The 16,959-nt window shown below is 35.7% G+C and overlaps 2 protein-coding genes across 14 annotated transcripts in view; one reads left to right on the forward strand and one right to left on the reverse strand.

Moving 5' to 3' along the window:
* The window catches only part of LOC111057345 (DNA (cytosine-5)-methyltransferase 3A), a 62,726-nt gene extending 51,240 nt beyond the window's left edge, over positions 1–11,486 (forward strand). The window contains exons 10-13 of one of the 2 annotated variants that reach the window (XM_039434044.1): positions 3,408–3,556; positions 4,026–4,246; positions 8,408–8,602; positions 9,460–11,486. In XM_039434044.1, coding sequence (XP_039289978.1) covers positions 3,408–3,556; positions 4,026–4,246; positions 8,408–8,602; positions 9,460–10,367 — 1,473 coding nt within the window. In that variant the 3' untranslated portion in view covers positions 10,368–11,486. The remainder of the gene's footprint in view (positions 1–3,407; positions 3,557–4,025; positions 4,247–8,407; positions 8,603–9,459) is intronic. The other variant, XM_022344770.2, reaches the window with a different exon arrangement.
* Positions 1–16,959, reverse strand: part of LOC111057346 — a 214,491-nt gene that overhangs the window by 70,654 nt on the left and 126,878 nt on the right. For 11 of the 12 annotated variants that reach the window (XM_039434057.1, XM_039434059.1, XM_039434053.1 and 8 more), the window contains one exon: positions 11,517–11,648. In XM_039434057.1, the coding sequence (XP_039289991.1) occupies positions 11,517–11,648 (132 nt within the window). Of the gene's footprint in view, positions 1–11,516; positions 11,752–16,959 lie in introns of all 12 variants that reach the window. The other variant, XM_039434060.1, reaches the window with a different exon arrangement.

Raw genomic sequence — 16,959 nt, forward strand, 5'->3', positions numbered from 1 at the left:
TCTTCAGATGAGACAATTGACCAATATAACCAAGCTTTACAACAACTGAGTAAGAATTGTGGGTTTGCAGATGTTGATTCTGAAACTCATAGGAAAACATACATCCGTGATTCATTTATCCGGGGCCTCAGCTCTCATCAGATAAGACTGAGACTTTTGGAGTTTGACAAGCTAACTCTTGATGAAGCTATTGAAAAAGCACGTGCCTTGGAATCTGCCAGAAATCAATCAGCTTCTTACTCTTCTGAAATAACTCTTAATGCCACTTCAAATAATTCTTCAGAAAATTCATGTAAAGAAACAAATTTGTCAGCTGTAAGAACTGGAAGCTCAAGTTTTCAAAAATGTTATTTTTGTGGTCGTCAGCGACATAAAACACGTCAGCAGTGCCCTGCACTAAATGACTTATGCGAAAAATGCCAGAAAATAGGTCATTGGAAAAATGTCTGCAAATCTACTAAAACTTCTTCATCTTCGGCGCTTCGGCAGCCTCTACTGTTCTTGAAAATGCTACAGTACAAGCTCAGGTAAACAACATTCCTACTTCTGCTTTGATAGATACAGGAAGCTCTGAGACATTTATTTCACACTGTTTTGCTAAAAAATGTGGACTTGAAATGTACCCTACAACTGGTGCAGTGTCCATGGCTTCAACATCACTAAGAAAGAACATTTCCTTTTATTGTGTAGCTCATTTAGAATTTTCAAGTCAACATTACCCCAAAACAAAATTCAGTGTATTGCCTGATTTGTGTGCTAATGTTATTGTAGGACATGACTTACTTAATCAACACTCTGAACTTAGAGTTTCATTTGGAGGAACTAAACCCCCATTGACTATCAATTATCTGGCTCCAGCAAAGATAGAACCTCCACCACTTTTTGAGTTTTTAACTAAAGACATTAAACCTATAATTACTAAATCCCGAAAGCATTCTCTTGAAGACACTAGTTTCATGGAGAAAGAAATCGAGAAACTGCTAGCTGATGGAATATTGAAGAAAGCAGGTCTCCCTGGAGAGCTCAAGCATTTGTAGTGAAGAACGAAAATCACAAAAAGCGAATGGTAATAGACTATTCTCAAACTATTAACCGATACACACATCTTGACGCATATCCCCTCCCTAGTCTTGAAGATATTGTTTCTAAGGTCTCAAAAAACTCTGTATTCACCACTATTGACTTGAAAAGCGCTTACCACCAGGTACCCCTACGAGAAAAAGATCGACCTTTCACTGCATTTGAGGCATGTGGCCGTTTGTATCAATATATTTCGAAGGCTTGCTTTTGGTCTGACAGATGGTGTACCCACTTTTCAGCGAGTCATTGATAATGTTATTAATAATGAAAAACTTGAAAAAACGTATGCATACCTGGATGATGTGACAATATGTGGTAAGAATCAGAAGGAACATGATTTGAATCTCAAAAAATTCTTAGATGCAGTAAAAAAATATAATTTTACAATCAATACAGAAAAAAGCAAATATTCACTTACTTCAATAAGCTTGCTTGGCTATAAAATTGAAAATGGGACAATTTCTCCTGACCCTGAACGTCTGAAACCATTGCTCAATCTTCCACCCCCAGATAATAGAAAGGCTCTTGAGCGAACAATTGGAATGTTTGCACACTATTCCAAATGGATATCCAATTATTCAGATAAAGCTAAACGGCTTCTTACAGCAAAGACCTTTCCTTTGACTTCTGAAGCTATAGCTGACTTCAATCAACTCAAAACTGAAATTTCTAAGGCAGTAGTTAGTTAGTACAATTGACGACTTTGAACCTTTTGTGGTTGAAACAGATGCATCTGATTTTTCAATTTCAGCTGTCCTATCACAGTGTGGACGTCAAGTAGCATTCTTTTCTCAGAAGCTGAATGATAGTGAGCGTAAACATTCATCCATTGAAAAAGAGGCTTTTGCTATTGTGTGTGCTCTTAAAAAGTGGAGACATTTCTCACTTGGAAGATTCTTCAAAATTATCACTGACCAGCGCTCTGTATCATTCATGTTTGATATGACTCATCAAAATAAAATAAAAAATGAAAAAATACAACGATGGCGATTGGAGATGTCATGCTACAATTACGAAATAATTTACATACCAGGAAAGGACAACCAAGTAGCAGATGCACTTTCCAGAGTGTGTAATGCAACTCAAACCGATAAATTACACTCCCTACACTGTGACTTGTGTCACCCTGGAGTGACCAGAATGATTCATTGGGTAAGAACTCATAATTTACCCTATTCAGTTGAGGATGTCAGAAAAATGACTTCTTCATGTCAAACATGTAATGCCATAAAACCTCAATTTTTCAAGAAGTTGAAATCTACTCTCATAAAGGCGCACAGTGTCTCTTACATTGAAGCATAGAAATTTGGATGTATCTGATTGGGAATCTGTGCTCCCAGATTCTCTACATTCTATTCGATCCCTATTGTGCACGGCTACTAATGAGACGCCACATGATAGGATGTTCCGACACTATAGACAATCATCTAATGGTATAGCACTTCCAACCTGGCTTGCCCCTTCAAACAAAGTCCTAATGAAAGTACCTATACGAAGAAGTAAATTCGATCCATTGGTCGAGGAGGTGGATATTCTTCAAATCAACCCACAATATGCCAAGGTACGGCTTAGTGATGGAAGAGAGACAACTGTATCATTGAAAAACCTTGCCCCTCGAGGAGAAGAGAGCATTCAAGAAGATAACGATAAAAATCAAGATGATACAAATGCAGGATCAAGCCTTAGTGATCACGCAGAGCCTGAGAAAAATCAAGAAAATTATCATGAAAATCAAGATGAAACAAATACAGGATTCCCCCTCAGTGATGAAGAAGAGCCTCCTGATGGCACCCTGCGAAGATCTTATAGAGAGCGCAAAATGCCTTCTTATTTGAAAGACTATTCATTGAATTCCTAAAGACGGGAAGAATGTGATGATATTGAATCATCATATGACTAGTGTTTTCTTCTTATGTTTCTGTTATCAGATGTTGAACTATTTATTCTAATTTTGAATCTGTTATGAATTCATTACTGATCAATAAAGCCTAGAATGCAGAGGTTTTTCATTACAAGTGCTGCTAATAGTTCAAACTAATTAAGCTATTAAATAATTCACTCTCAATGTAAGTAGAGCTAAATAATAGCACTGGAGAGCAGAGATAGAGCTGAGCCTGAAAGAATAATAATAGAACTACTAATAGTTTAAACCGAATAAACTATTGAATAATTTAGCTACTATAATAGAGCTGAAGAATAATGAGCAATAACAGTAGATACTTGTAGAACCTTTTTTATTGGGCTTGATTTTGTGATTAAATTCAGTGAGTTTGGCAACTCATAGCTCATGAACTATTCATTCGCAAAAATATTTTTCTCACTTCCAGGTTTTGAACACACTCTCATGTCTAGCGAAGGGATACAATACATACTTGGTGGCGAATCTGATTGAAAGTCACACACCAGAGAATACGTCAACAGTCGATTACTATAACACAAATGTGGTTTTCAATAGGAATGGAACACTCATTGCCAGGTTTGAACTATTCGAAATAACTTTATTGCATCTTTAATGCACACTGATCGATCCATACTTTATCATGATGTATTCTATGATTTCTAATGTTGGTTATCATTTTGTCGTTGTTTATCCAACTACAGAAGTATTAACTGAATCATATTGCGAAGCTTATTGCCCAAGCTTCTTGAATTATTTTGTCATAACATTGTTTTTTATTAACTTCTCTTATCAATTTCTCTATTTTTGTGCAAGGGCTCAGGCAATAAACACAACTAGTAGACCTATATATTCATTATTGAATATTGAATATTACATATTCATACTCATTTTACTAGACTTGTATACTAGAGATTAGTGTGCACTCCTTTTAGAAACAATATTCATCTAAGCCCAGTAGAGCACAAGTTTATAGAACATAAATGTTTGAACAAGTTTAAACTGCAATGAATAGATTTCTCTTTTTTTTCCATTTGTCCTTTTCAAGGTATCGCAAATTCAATATCTATGGCATTGACGGGAAGCCACTGAGGAAACCAACGACTCCAGACCTCACCCACTTTGACACTGACTTCGGAGTTCGCTTTGGGACTTTTATTTGTTTCGACATCGCTTTTCAAACACCAGCACTTGATCTGATACTCAAACACAATATCACTCACTTCGCGTATCCGGTTGCATGGGTGTCGGAGCTTCCTTTCTTGACCGGTGAGTTTAATCTCATTTTAATGCGATAAAATAAATAGCCTACCTATTAATACTCATATCTTCTTCATTCAGGTGAGTTTAGTCTCATTTTAAATCATTGATCAATACTTATATCTACATCGAATGAAAAATGAAAAGATTCTTCATAGAAAAATTCTCATGCAGAAAATACTCTGCCTTAGTTGCTAGGCTTCATCTTCATCTTCTCTCTTCGATCTCTTATCGGCTTATTCCTTCTCCAGCTTGGGAGGAGCAAGGGAGAAAGTACCTACTCTTTTCCCTTCCTTATCCTTCATCCCTCTGCTCTTGGAGAACTATGCTCTGCTCTTATGATACAAAATAGTAGACAATATATAAGTATTTTATAAAAATATGATGATATAATATTGCATTCTCTCTTCTCTGAGAATAGTATCGAAACTTAGTTATGTATCTCGAGGAGCATGCCAAAAAATAAGGAGAGAGGAAATGCAAATTGAAATTCAATTATTAGTTAACATGTGTGATCTGTGCCACTGAATGAAATAATAGTGGACTGTAAGAAATGCTTTTGTAAATAAAAATTGTTAAGATGTATGAATTGTATATTTATTGTACTACTGCACAAATCCAACATGCCAAAAAATGAATGATAATTTATAATAAAACTGGTAGCTGGGAAAGACGCCAAATAAAAAAATAAGGTTTAAGTAAAACAATTCAATAGATTTATTATATACTCTGAGAAACGTGACATATTGTCTTAAATTTAGGAAATGCCACACAGGGCAGTTGACTGACGAGAAATAAAAATGACATAGTAAAAAATTGAAACAGTAAAAATTGAGATTGTCAATTGATAAATGCTGACTTGATAACAGGAAAATTTAATTTAGGTACAAGACCAAATTCCTAGTGAAATTGATTGATACATTACAAACCATGATGCATGTACTGAAATACTGAAAATGTATAACTGAAAAACTTATATATTATATATAGCAAACAAACATTTATGAATAAAGTGCCTACAGTAATAAATTCTGGGACTTGAATGTTATAATTTTAGCATTGAGATCGTTCGTCATTCAAATTAAAAAACAATTTGTGACTAATGAATAAGTATAAACCTACTATATGTAATGCTCCGTAATGAGCTAGTGCATAAATTCAAAGAGAAAATAAACCTTCAAATGACAATAAGTAATAGAGAAAAGTCAGGTCAATGAGTAATCGCAAAAAATACAAAAGGTAAATGTAGTTTGACAATAAAGAACAATTAAATATAAATACTAAATGTTGAGTAATAAACAAACGCTTTCAGGACATATTAAAACCTTTGTAGTTCTGGATAGGTTTTATTAGATACACTAAATAATCATGAGTTGAACGTCAATTGAAAAGCATATATTCAATGTAATTAATAATTTTAAAGACAATATAAAATAGGTAGTACAGTGAAATGAAACAGACACTGTATTCAAGAACGTAATTGACAATGGCTTAGACTAACTTTAAATGATAGATCAATAAGTCTGATATGATCAGATATATCATGATAAGATAAAAGTAAAACATAGGTCATAAGTCATAAAATGTGATCGAATTAAATACACAAACAAAAAGTTAATTGGAAATTGATCGATATTTGAATAAGTCAATATGAAAAATGTAAAGTACAAATACTTGCAATACTTCCAAAAATATTGGTAAAAAGTTGTGTCTACAAATGGGAATCGCGACTTTAGAATAAATAATTCCAAGTAAACCCTGAAAAGGTCAAATAATAATTAAACAAACAAGGCAATTGAACAAATAATGAAAAATGCTGATAATGATTCAAAATTGATACAGAATACTTATCAAATGCATGAAGAGCATGAGATCCAATCTTGAATTGGATGGGCAGTACATCGAGACCCCCTCGATGATACCAGACGATGGTGGAGACCTGGATGGACCCACGAAGTGGAGCGAACCAGAGCGAGCTACCGGAGCTGGACTGGACGGCGAACCATGAAGAGCGGCGACTAGGATGACCCGGAGGCAGGACAAGAATCAATCCGAGCGACAGACTCCGGACTGGAATGGTGACGAATCAGGATAGCCAACAGCGATGGCTCAGTGGTGACGACACAGGAACGGCGGCGACACAGCGATGAGTGGGTAATGTCAGGTTAACTATTGTCAATGCGATACGGGCAAGACTGACACAATGACGGTGTGACACAGTTGAAATATGCAACACATAAACTTGAAAGTAACGTAGCTGAAGATTCACTGAATTTGAATTGAATGAACTGTCCAAAAGTTAGGCACGGTGAATGAAATGCAAAGTTAATTGAGTTGGCGACGGCCAAAATTCACAACACTGATGCTATAGTGAATGTCTGAATAGACAACCATCCAAATGCTTGGCATGGTGAATGAAATGTAACAAATGTTCGTAGATCACTAAAAGAACTGGTTGAAACTGATGCACCATCTACGGGGTAAGACATGAAAATTGCTAATACTGCGATCTAGCAATGAATGATTAGGTAGCTAGTTGACTAACCTAACAAAACGGATACAGAGCAGAACGTCTGACTGCACCGTGAAATGATGAGAGTGTGATCTTGGAATGCAAGCAACACACCAGTAATAATGTCCCGCGAGACCAGAATTACTTCAATGAAAACGATGAATGCGAAAATGGGCCTCAAGCCCTACCAAAAATGCCTACCGCTAAATGCATGTTCAGTTCAATCATAAACTTGTTGCTGAATGTTGAATGTTCTGGAAACTTGATTTTCATAATCAGTAATATAAAAATGATTTGAGTTCTCACACTGAGAAGTGAATAAATTTGGATTGAAGATAAAAATTCGAAATAATCGTGACGAATGAAACGTGCTCTGACATACCAAATACTGAGATTGAAGATATTTCACAAACTAACGAACCGAAAATACTGAAACTTTATCAAAGCACTGGAAGAAACATTCTACGTTGAATAAACATGAATTTAAAACTTGAGAATTGAAAATTTTGAATTGAAAGCGACGAAAATTGAAGAACGGAAAAAAGCTGATGTGAACTGTTACGCCATTGCTGTGTGAAGAAGGAAACAGGAAAGTGCATGCACGAATTGCGTTGTAAGAAACTACGTATAGCCACGTCGATGAAAAAGATATGCGTAAAAAACGTCTAGACACGGTAGGAAATACTCCAAAATAATATTAAATAATACCAAAATGTACAATAAAATTAATGTACAAATGTAGCATGACAAAAAACTGATGTAATCCGTGAACTGCAGAAAACACAGTGAAAGTGGACCGATGACAAAGTGACTTGCGCACTAACGCGACAAGTTGGGACAAGAACACAATGCATAGTGCGAAATCTGACAAACAATGTTCGGCTGTATCCTGGTTGAACAAGTTTTTCTTAAAACATAATCTTTGTCATGAAAACGTACACGTACGTCTATCACATTAAACAGTATTATATAGTGATGTTATAGTTGATGTCAGATGATATAGTTGGAAATATGGGGTTTCAAAGTTTCTGGAATGTATTTGGCAGGGAAAGGTTTCAAAATACTAATTTGATAGATAATTGGACACGAAATCAAAATAAGCGAATTCCAAGAAAAACTCATCCATCATTGATAGATTCACCTCATTCAACCTTATTCAACCTCACCAGATGAAAATTCTGTCTAAGAGGTAAATTTTCATAAAATTCTAGAGGTTAGGAATATATTCTGAACCCGTACTCGGGAAAGCTACGTTACTGAGTTAACGGTACACGTCTTCAATGTTGAAAAATTGATAATTTTTATGATAATCCTTGAAGTAATGAGGGCAGATTAAGAATGAAAAATTACATGATAAGATGCAGGACAATGTAAAGATCTTTTATGGACGCATATATTTTGAATTTTTTAGGTGAATGAATTTTTGAATTAGGTATTCAGAAAAAAACAGAATAATCATTCATTTTTATGGTTCTATAGATTTTTCTCTCAAACTTTATTAGAAGGGAATGACATATAACATTCATTTAAAAGGAAGAATTGGATAGGTTTCTATGTCGCATAATATTAAAGTGTAAAGTAACGTAAATATCACACAAACATAATTTATATAGTTGCCTATAGTTTTCTAAACTCTTCTGTATTATTTCACGTTGCAGCTTTACAAATGCAAGCAGGCTGGGCTCAAGCCAACAATGTGGTTCTAATGGCAGCTGGCTTGAACAATCCATTGAATGGCAGCACTGGCTCTGGTATTTACGCGGGAAGCAAACTGATTGGAGCATATCAGACAACAAACAACAACAATTTTGCAGTTGTTGGAATTGTGCCGAAGAACTTGACTAATTACCAAGGTATGATTATCTATAATGAAACACTGGAATATTGTCTAAAAATATCATGAATTTATTAAAAAGTTACATACATGTTTTGACACTTATTATATTGTCATCTTCAGTGTGGAAATGCAATACTTGTATTGATGAAAAACTTTATGGATGAATATCGCTATATCTCACCAAAAACAGTATCTGAAGTATGATCATCTATTCATCTATCGCATTGAGTAAGAAGATCTGAAGGCTATTTTTCACACAGCCGTAGCTTTGAATACGTATTTCGAAAGACGTAGCCGTCGCATCTCCCATTGTTAATCAATATGGTAATTTCAAACCATAGGCTAGTCTTAGGCTATTCCTTCTCCAGAGTGTTTTTATTCATTCGAGAATACAAATGTTCTGTAGTACAACAAACTGTGTAACAATGCTTATGCATCATTGTCAGTTGTATTATTGTTCATTAATTGTTAAGACGATAACCTTATTTGGAATATAATTTATATCAAACTTCGGGAATGAAATATTAAAGGCTATAAGCCTCTTTTCTGATTCCCAATCATTTCCGTATTATGTGTTTTAATATTATTGATGGATAAATAAATACTGAATAATGATAGACAATCTGAAGAAAGTTTTCTATGACAATTTCTCTTTGTTATTGGTAATCAACTTGTTTTTCACAGCCATCATAATTATAGTATATCAGTGTAGTTATATCACTGCTTCTTATCCTTGAATATCCAAAGGTATGTTTTATACTATCTTATACTCTTGAGCAGCTTGATGGATGCCTGATTAATAGAATGTAGCAGAAATTTTCTACTAACAGTGGACAGGAAAATAACTTTGATTCAAAATGTTTATGCTTCCAGCTGGAAATATCACATCCGTTAAACTCAGTCTGGCCATAACTCAGCCTGAAACAGAAGTCCTGGGACTTTTGGAAGATAGAATAGATACTTACAGAGGCGAACTGTTGGCGGAAAACAAAAAATACAGGAAAGGAGAGGGTATTGTCGGTTTGGCTGGACGTTGGAGTAGGACAGAGCTGAAGGATAGGAAAGTGTGCTACGGTGATTTCTGTTGTAAATTTTCCTTGAACTTCACGGTGTTCTACTTGGACTCGATTCTTCCTCTCGATGAAGTTGTTGATACCAGTGATCATTTCGGTTCTAACGAATACATGATTGTGGCTTTCGATGGGGTGCGTAGCTACGGGGGTGGGCTTGCCACAGGTGGTATAAAAGTTTGCGCGCTCGTGTCGTGTCTGAACCGGAATTCTTCTTCGTGTGCTCTGCCAACTGTAAACGCGACCCAGAAATCGGTAGTTTTCAATTCGGTCAGGAGGTTTTTCAAAACTGACACTGTTTTCCATAACATTTTTGTGGAAACTGAAATCGCAGAAAACGAAAATAACATATTTGTGATGCCTGATGCCATATCGCGTCACACCAGTAGTCCAAGTAGGGGAACTGGGATTGAGTTCGGCAAAATAGAGACTGATTACAGTTTTGAACGCAGTTTAGATACGAACAAAAATATCACTCACGTTAAAATGGTGAATACTGCCGAGATGAGCAATCTGGGTGCATTTGGTGTTTATGCTAGAGTATTCAGCAGAGATGGAATGAATGCCACCACTAATATTTCGTACATTGATTACTATGATACCACTGATGGTGATGACGACACTTCTACAGGAAGTAAGGGGATCAGGCTCACAATAGAACTCATCACACTTATCAGTTGTTCTATTTCCATCCTGTCATCAATAACATGAGATATTTATTTTGTAAAATCTTTGATAAAGTTATTTTGGCATGGTATTAAAATTGATTGGATGAATATATTCATGAATATATTTGTAAAAAGTAATAATGAGAAATAAGTTTACTCTTGTCTGTTAGTTTTTAGCTCTAGGTGGGATATCAGGATAAAAAATATATATACTATAGTATGTGCCAACCTTAGATTGTAGCACTGTTTAATGGAGGTACAGTGCTGCTAGATTACAAAGTTCAGAGAGACTCTTTCTGAGAAAGAGCGAACAAGAGAGCGTAGGCCTTTATGACAGAATCAGCATAATAAAGACGAATGTGTGATCATATAGTCAGTGAGAATAGTAGAATGTAAATGTAATGACATTCTATTACATTTCATTACATTCATTACATTCTATAGCTCATAGTGCTATAGTCTATTGAAATAGCATTGGCTTTAAAAGCCCCGCGCTGCAAAATAAGGTTTGAACGGACTGCATAGGTACCGTAGATAGCGCTGCAAAATAAGATTTGAACGGACTGCATAGGTACCGTAGATATCGGAGAAATAGTATTTTTCAGTTGATGCTATTACAAATAATTATAAGCTATATCAGGACCTCCTATTTAGGAGGTCCTGGCTATATCATAAGTGAAAACCATCTGCTATTTTCTATCAAAAAGTTTATTTATTCAACAACAATGATAAAACAACTTAATTATAAAATGATTGGAAACGGAAAACAGTTGATTGTCTTGCAATATTGCTGAATAATCTTGATCAGCTCGAATTCTGGAAATTATTTTTTGTATAGTATTTTTAAGTGAACTAAAATTAAGTGACCGAGCCTCAAAACAGAAAGTTCAGGAAAGTTGTGTTTATGTTTTTCAAGTTTTTAGAAGCTTTTATTCATAAGTTACAGGTAATTTATTTTATATTTTTTGAATTTCACATTATTGTCCATTATTATTTTAGCTACTCCCAAGTAATTGAAGAATACTTTCAGTATTTAGTGTAGTGTTACAACCTATGTAAGCTCATAAGCCTAATACCGTACATATCATCAATCATTATATAGTGTTTTCTTGTACATTTGAATAACTTATATTTATATAAATAAAGAGAAAATCAATAATTATCCAATTGTTGTATTGTCATGTTTGTTTACCTGTAAAACTCGTAGTCGCAGAACAACTGCAAACGGGTAGAAATCGTAGTCAAGAAGTTTCTCTTCTGAAGGAGTGATATCCTCGCTGCAGAGACCTGCGTTCGACTCTTTCCGGTGATTCAGTCCCATTCTCTGAAAAATAATAAAAATTATCCATATATATTAAGTGAATGGTGAGCTACTCCTTACAATATTTTGAATATTCATTGTGAAGGATCGATGGACAAATGTGATGTAGCGCTTTCGGACACTAGGCCCTTCATCACACAAGTGTTGATGAAGGGCCTAGTGTCCGAAAGCGCTAAACTAATGTAAGTAGAAGCTAATAGCTTTTATTTATATAAATACCTGACTGCTATGTCGTAAATAATATTGTTCAAAAGTGAATGAAATAGTATAATATACAATATAGTAGTATACAGTATATAGAATTGTTATCTTAATTTCTTAAGAGGAATTAAAATATTAAGAGAAAAAATTTTATTTGAATACAATAATAGAATATTGTATAGAATATAGTATACAGTATATAGAATAGTTCACTTAATTATCAGATGTAAACTATCACTTTATTCAACCACTAATTCTATAAAATAAATGAAAGAGAATGATCTCCAGCTTTGTTTGCTGGAAATAATGTTGAGAAGATAATGATTGAATAGCATTATCCAATGATGAGTGAGAATAATAAATCGTTACAACGAGTCAACTCAGCTTTATTTTAGAGTTGTGTTTGGGGATTCGAATTAGCCATGGCCTTTAGCCCTTTCATTGCTTAATGCGGTATGTTTTGCGCTTTGACACTGCGCGCTACGTTTTAATTACACCTGAATGTAGGCAAATTACAGTAATTAGAGGCACACAGAGAGAGTGATTCGAGTAATGTGCGCCAGATGGTGCTAATGCTCGTCTTTTCTCATAGTTATATATACACACACACACACACACACAGATAGGCTTTGTTTATATACACATAGTAGCACCAGAAAACTGACAGCGCTAATATCAGATGAGCAAGAAGAGCAGAAGTAGCTTTTACAGCCCTGTGCTAACCAGTAAACAGTCATTCATTGAAGCTTCAAGAGATTAAGTCCGCCCCAAGTCTCAAGTCTCAAGACAATCAAGAGAGAAGGTGCCCTGATGAAGATAGATTATTACTTTTACATTCTCACTAACTTCTTCTTATTCTTATTTTTCTCTTCATCTTCATCTCCCTCTTCACCATCCTCTTCCTCCTCTTCTTCCTCTTCCTCCTCTTCCTCCTCTTCCTTCTCTTTTTCCTCTTCTTCCTCTTCCTCCTCTTCCTCCTATTCCTCCTCTTCTTCCTCCTCCTTCCCCCCATCATACTCCTTCTTACTTCCACATTCTCACTAACTTCTTTATCATCTTCTTCTTTTTTTCTTCTTCTTCATCGCTCTCTTCATCATCCTTCCTCCTCTTCCTCCTCCTTTACCATCCCTTCTTCATCCCTTCCTCCTCCTTCTCCTCGTCCTACTGCCTCTCCTACTCCTTCTCATCATCATACTCCTCCTTTACCTCCTCCTCCTCTTCCTACACCAACTTCTCCTCCTTCTCTCCCTACTTCTCCTCCTCCTCCTTCTTCGCTCCTCTCCTTCTCCACCTACTCCACCTTTACCTTCTTCTCCTCCCCTCTCCTCTTCGCCCTCTCCTCCGCCTCCTTCTCCCACTTCTCCTTCTCGCAAATCATTGAGCTTCAACCCTCAGTCTCCGAAGAGAGTTCATATTAGTTGATGTATTGTTATTGCCGTTGACATATGACCTGTTCTCATTCTCTGAGTTCATATATACCTCCAGGGATGACTCATTTCTTGACATTGTGAGTAACAACTACCACCACTCTGACGGCCCCACAAGGAGTATCTCGTTACAGCAGCGTTGTTTAATGATGAATTACAAATAGAGCGCTGAGTGGCTGTGAATATCACATAAATGTGTACAAGATCAAGAACTGTGGCAGTCTGGGACTTGGATTCATATTTGTTCTTCACCATAGTCAAAACATACTAGTTGGTATACTTATTCATTTTACATGAGGATTTCAGGAATGATGATGAATAGATAAGATCATTTTTGGTTTGAAATCTTTGCAAGAGGCAATCACGTCAATGCTTGACGATCCAAAATTGGAAAATGGGACTTGATATAGATTTTGTTCTCCACCATAGCCCCAAAAAATGAAAAAAGTGAGTACTGTTACCTGTTCATGTTGCAAGAGGATTTATTTCACGAATGATGATGAATAAAAAAATGTTTTTCCTACAGTTACCTTGAAAAGTGGCCATTCCTGCACTGATTACAGAATCCAAAGAATCACTTTTCCGCTCTAGTGCGGGAAAAAATTTTTCTGCACTCCAGATTTGCAACATGGCAACGCAAAATAGTTAGTAGGTTATATGGAGCACCAGTGCAGCAAAATCAAAATGAAGTTGGTAACAGTGACTGTGGTATAGTGTTGTGGTGCACGTTATAATAATAACGATGACAACGATGGACAACGACAGCCACCACATTCAGCACACAGCCGCCTTCATTCATTTACTACTACATTATTCAATTTCAAATAAATTAAGGTTTTTATTAATAATAAAATTACACAGAAAAACATTTTGATGGATTTCAGGCAATTTTACCCATAATGACCCACTTTTCATATTCAATGGTAACTGTAGGAAAAATTTTATGTGAAATACGTGCGCAAAGTTCCTCTGCTGCACTCAAGAAACCATTCCGCCCTCACCTACGGTTCGGGCGTAAACGTTTCTTTCGGTGCAGCAAACTGTCACTTTGCGCACTAGTTGCACAAATAACTATTTCGTCAAGGGTCTCAAAAAATTATCGCAAGGAGTAATCATGTCATTGCATAAAGATACAGAATTAAAAAATGAGACTTGGTATAATTTTTATTTGTTCACCACCATAGCCAAAACAAACTAGTGAGAAACAATGTAGAAAAACCTACAGTGAAAAAATACATGATGTGAAAGCATGCTACTGAAGTCTACTTGTTCTAAATCATCATTATTTTGATTTCTGCTTTGCTCGTCTAATAAATAGTTGTGTGCTTTTCATGCTAAATGAAAATCTAAGCCTTCTATTTCCAGCTGTCAATTCGATGGCTAATGGTCTCCAGGTGATGACTAATCCAGGTTGTAGGTCCAAGGATTCAAATATCCCTCATGCTCATTGAAAAATAAAGTAACCTCAATTGCATTGCAGTCATTATAAGAAGTTATTTCACGATAAATGGTGGATATTCAAGCCATTAGAAGGTTATCTGAAGTAGCCTTCTGGCCCTGAAATGGAACTAGCAAGCAAATGCTCAGCTATCTCTCTAGAGCCCCGCACACACACATCGATTTTTGTTCGTACGATTTTTTGCCGTCCTTATGAATGCTATCAGATCAAACGGAGCTTGCCAAACATCATCTGTTTGAAATCATCTGTTTTATATAATAGAATTCATAAGGACAGCAAAATATCGTACGAACAAAAAAAAAATCTATGTGTGTGTAGCTAGCCTAAATCCATTCATAAATCTTATAATGGATCTTCTCTGCGTCATAATTATATTCATATGCGTTGAATAATAATGTTATCTATGAGAAATATCATCCGAAAAAACAAATTCCTATTTATTTTCTTCAGACTAATCATAGATTTGTTCAACCATAGTTAAATTAGTATTAGAGTACCAAACTCCAATCTCGTCTCTGTAAGATATTGCGGAAGCTCCAAACACTTAATCCTGCAGATTTTGGTTATGTAACTAGTGGCTTATTGAACAGAGCTGAGATTCTATTCAAAGGTGTCTTAGTTAGGATGAGTGGGGGAGAGGGTTTGTTGTGTGTGAGGGGAGGGGAAGAGATGAGAGAGAGGCTAGTGCTAAGCCAGGTCGTCGGGATAATTTGAGTTTACGGGGTTCACAACCCTGACACAGTTGCCCTCAATAACCACCCTGTGAGAGCTCCTTACTTCAACGCACAATCATCGATGATCGAAGCTCATCTGAAATTCAAATCAATGCAGAGAGCGGTGCCTTGAAACACTGGCAGTCGCCTGTAGGTTGACATGTGCCACAATAAATCCTTTTCACCGGAGCTGAAACGCGATTGGTGCTTTGAGGGCGCTCTCCTCCAATCAGAGCCGGGCTGCGGTGTTGTTGCAAACGACTCTCGATCTCCGTCCAGATTAGTTATTCTGTTTTGGAGCTCATTCAGCGCAAATGAAGCTTGCTGAGTGTTGCAAATAAATGCTTGACTTTTGCACTTTATCGACACCAACATGAGGTTAGTGATTGTGCAAGCAAACACATCCACAAGCTTGGTGGTGTGGTGTGATTTTTCACAAAACGGAAGTAATTAAACAGACTTCAGCCTTTCTACTTTGTGCGTAGTCTGGTTGCGATCCATGTGTTGTCACTTGTCACTTGACGAGAAGCTAATAAATAGCCAAAGTCAAAATGAGCTTCAAGCGCTCTATCTAACAATGTAACCAAACATTGGAATTGAACCTCCAACAATTCTTTCCAAAACAATTTGAAATGTAGGGATAAAATAAGATTGGAGTTCTTTATTTTTTATGAAGGTTACCATATATACTGGCTTAAACACTATTAATATTAATTTACATTAAATGTCAGTATTGACAGTATTCAACAAATTTCATGAAGGATGAGAAATTAGTTGATGAGGATAGAAATTGAATGCAATGTGAATAACAATAATATAATATTGTGATGTATATCCTTGACTTCAACACACAACCAGGAGGAGATGGAGAGAAAGAGAGAGGGAGGGACGGAGAGAGGGAGAGAGGGAGGAAGAGAAAGAGAGAGATTCGAAGATTCTTATTGAATTTATTGAATTTCACTGTAAACAAGACCACAACAATAAAATTTTTCTCTTCACAAATCAAAAGTGGAATGAAATAATTGAGTGTTTGAAGTATGCTCAGTACAAAGAAATCCTTCATTGAAAATCAAAATAAATATTATTATTTATACTTTGGCTATTATTGATAATTTATGACGATACTTTGGCCACTTTGATCTTCATGAAAAATATGAACTAGAAAATGTAACGTTCCTCTTATAACACAAATGTAATCGATAGTGATAGACCACGCATACAAAAATTTATATGATTACGTAATATCATACAGTAAAAATCATAATACATTCTAATTTGTTTACACTGTATCGCTGTAGAGCTCCACTCTAGGCTGCGTTTACACCAAAGTTAATAAAAAATGTTTATTTTCCCTTCCTTATAGATTCTATTAGAATGAACAATCTGATCAATCATGCGTTTACATCAAAGTTATTAACAAGATGTTTTTTTTTCGTCCTTATAGATTCTATTAGATTGAACAATCTAATCATCAGCAATCATGACGTGCATATGTGTTTGTCAAGCTCCGTTTA

Source organism: Nilaparvata lugens, chromosome 8, assembly GCF_014356525.2.
Source record: "Nilaparvata lugens isolate BPH chromosome 8, ASM1435652v1, whole genome shotgun sequence".
Lineage (NCBI taxonomy): Eukaryota > Metazoa > Arthropoda > Insecta > Hemiptera > Delphacidae > Nilaparvata > Nilaparvata lugens.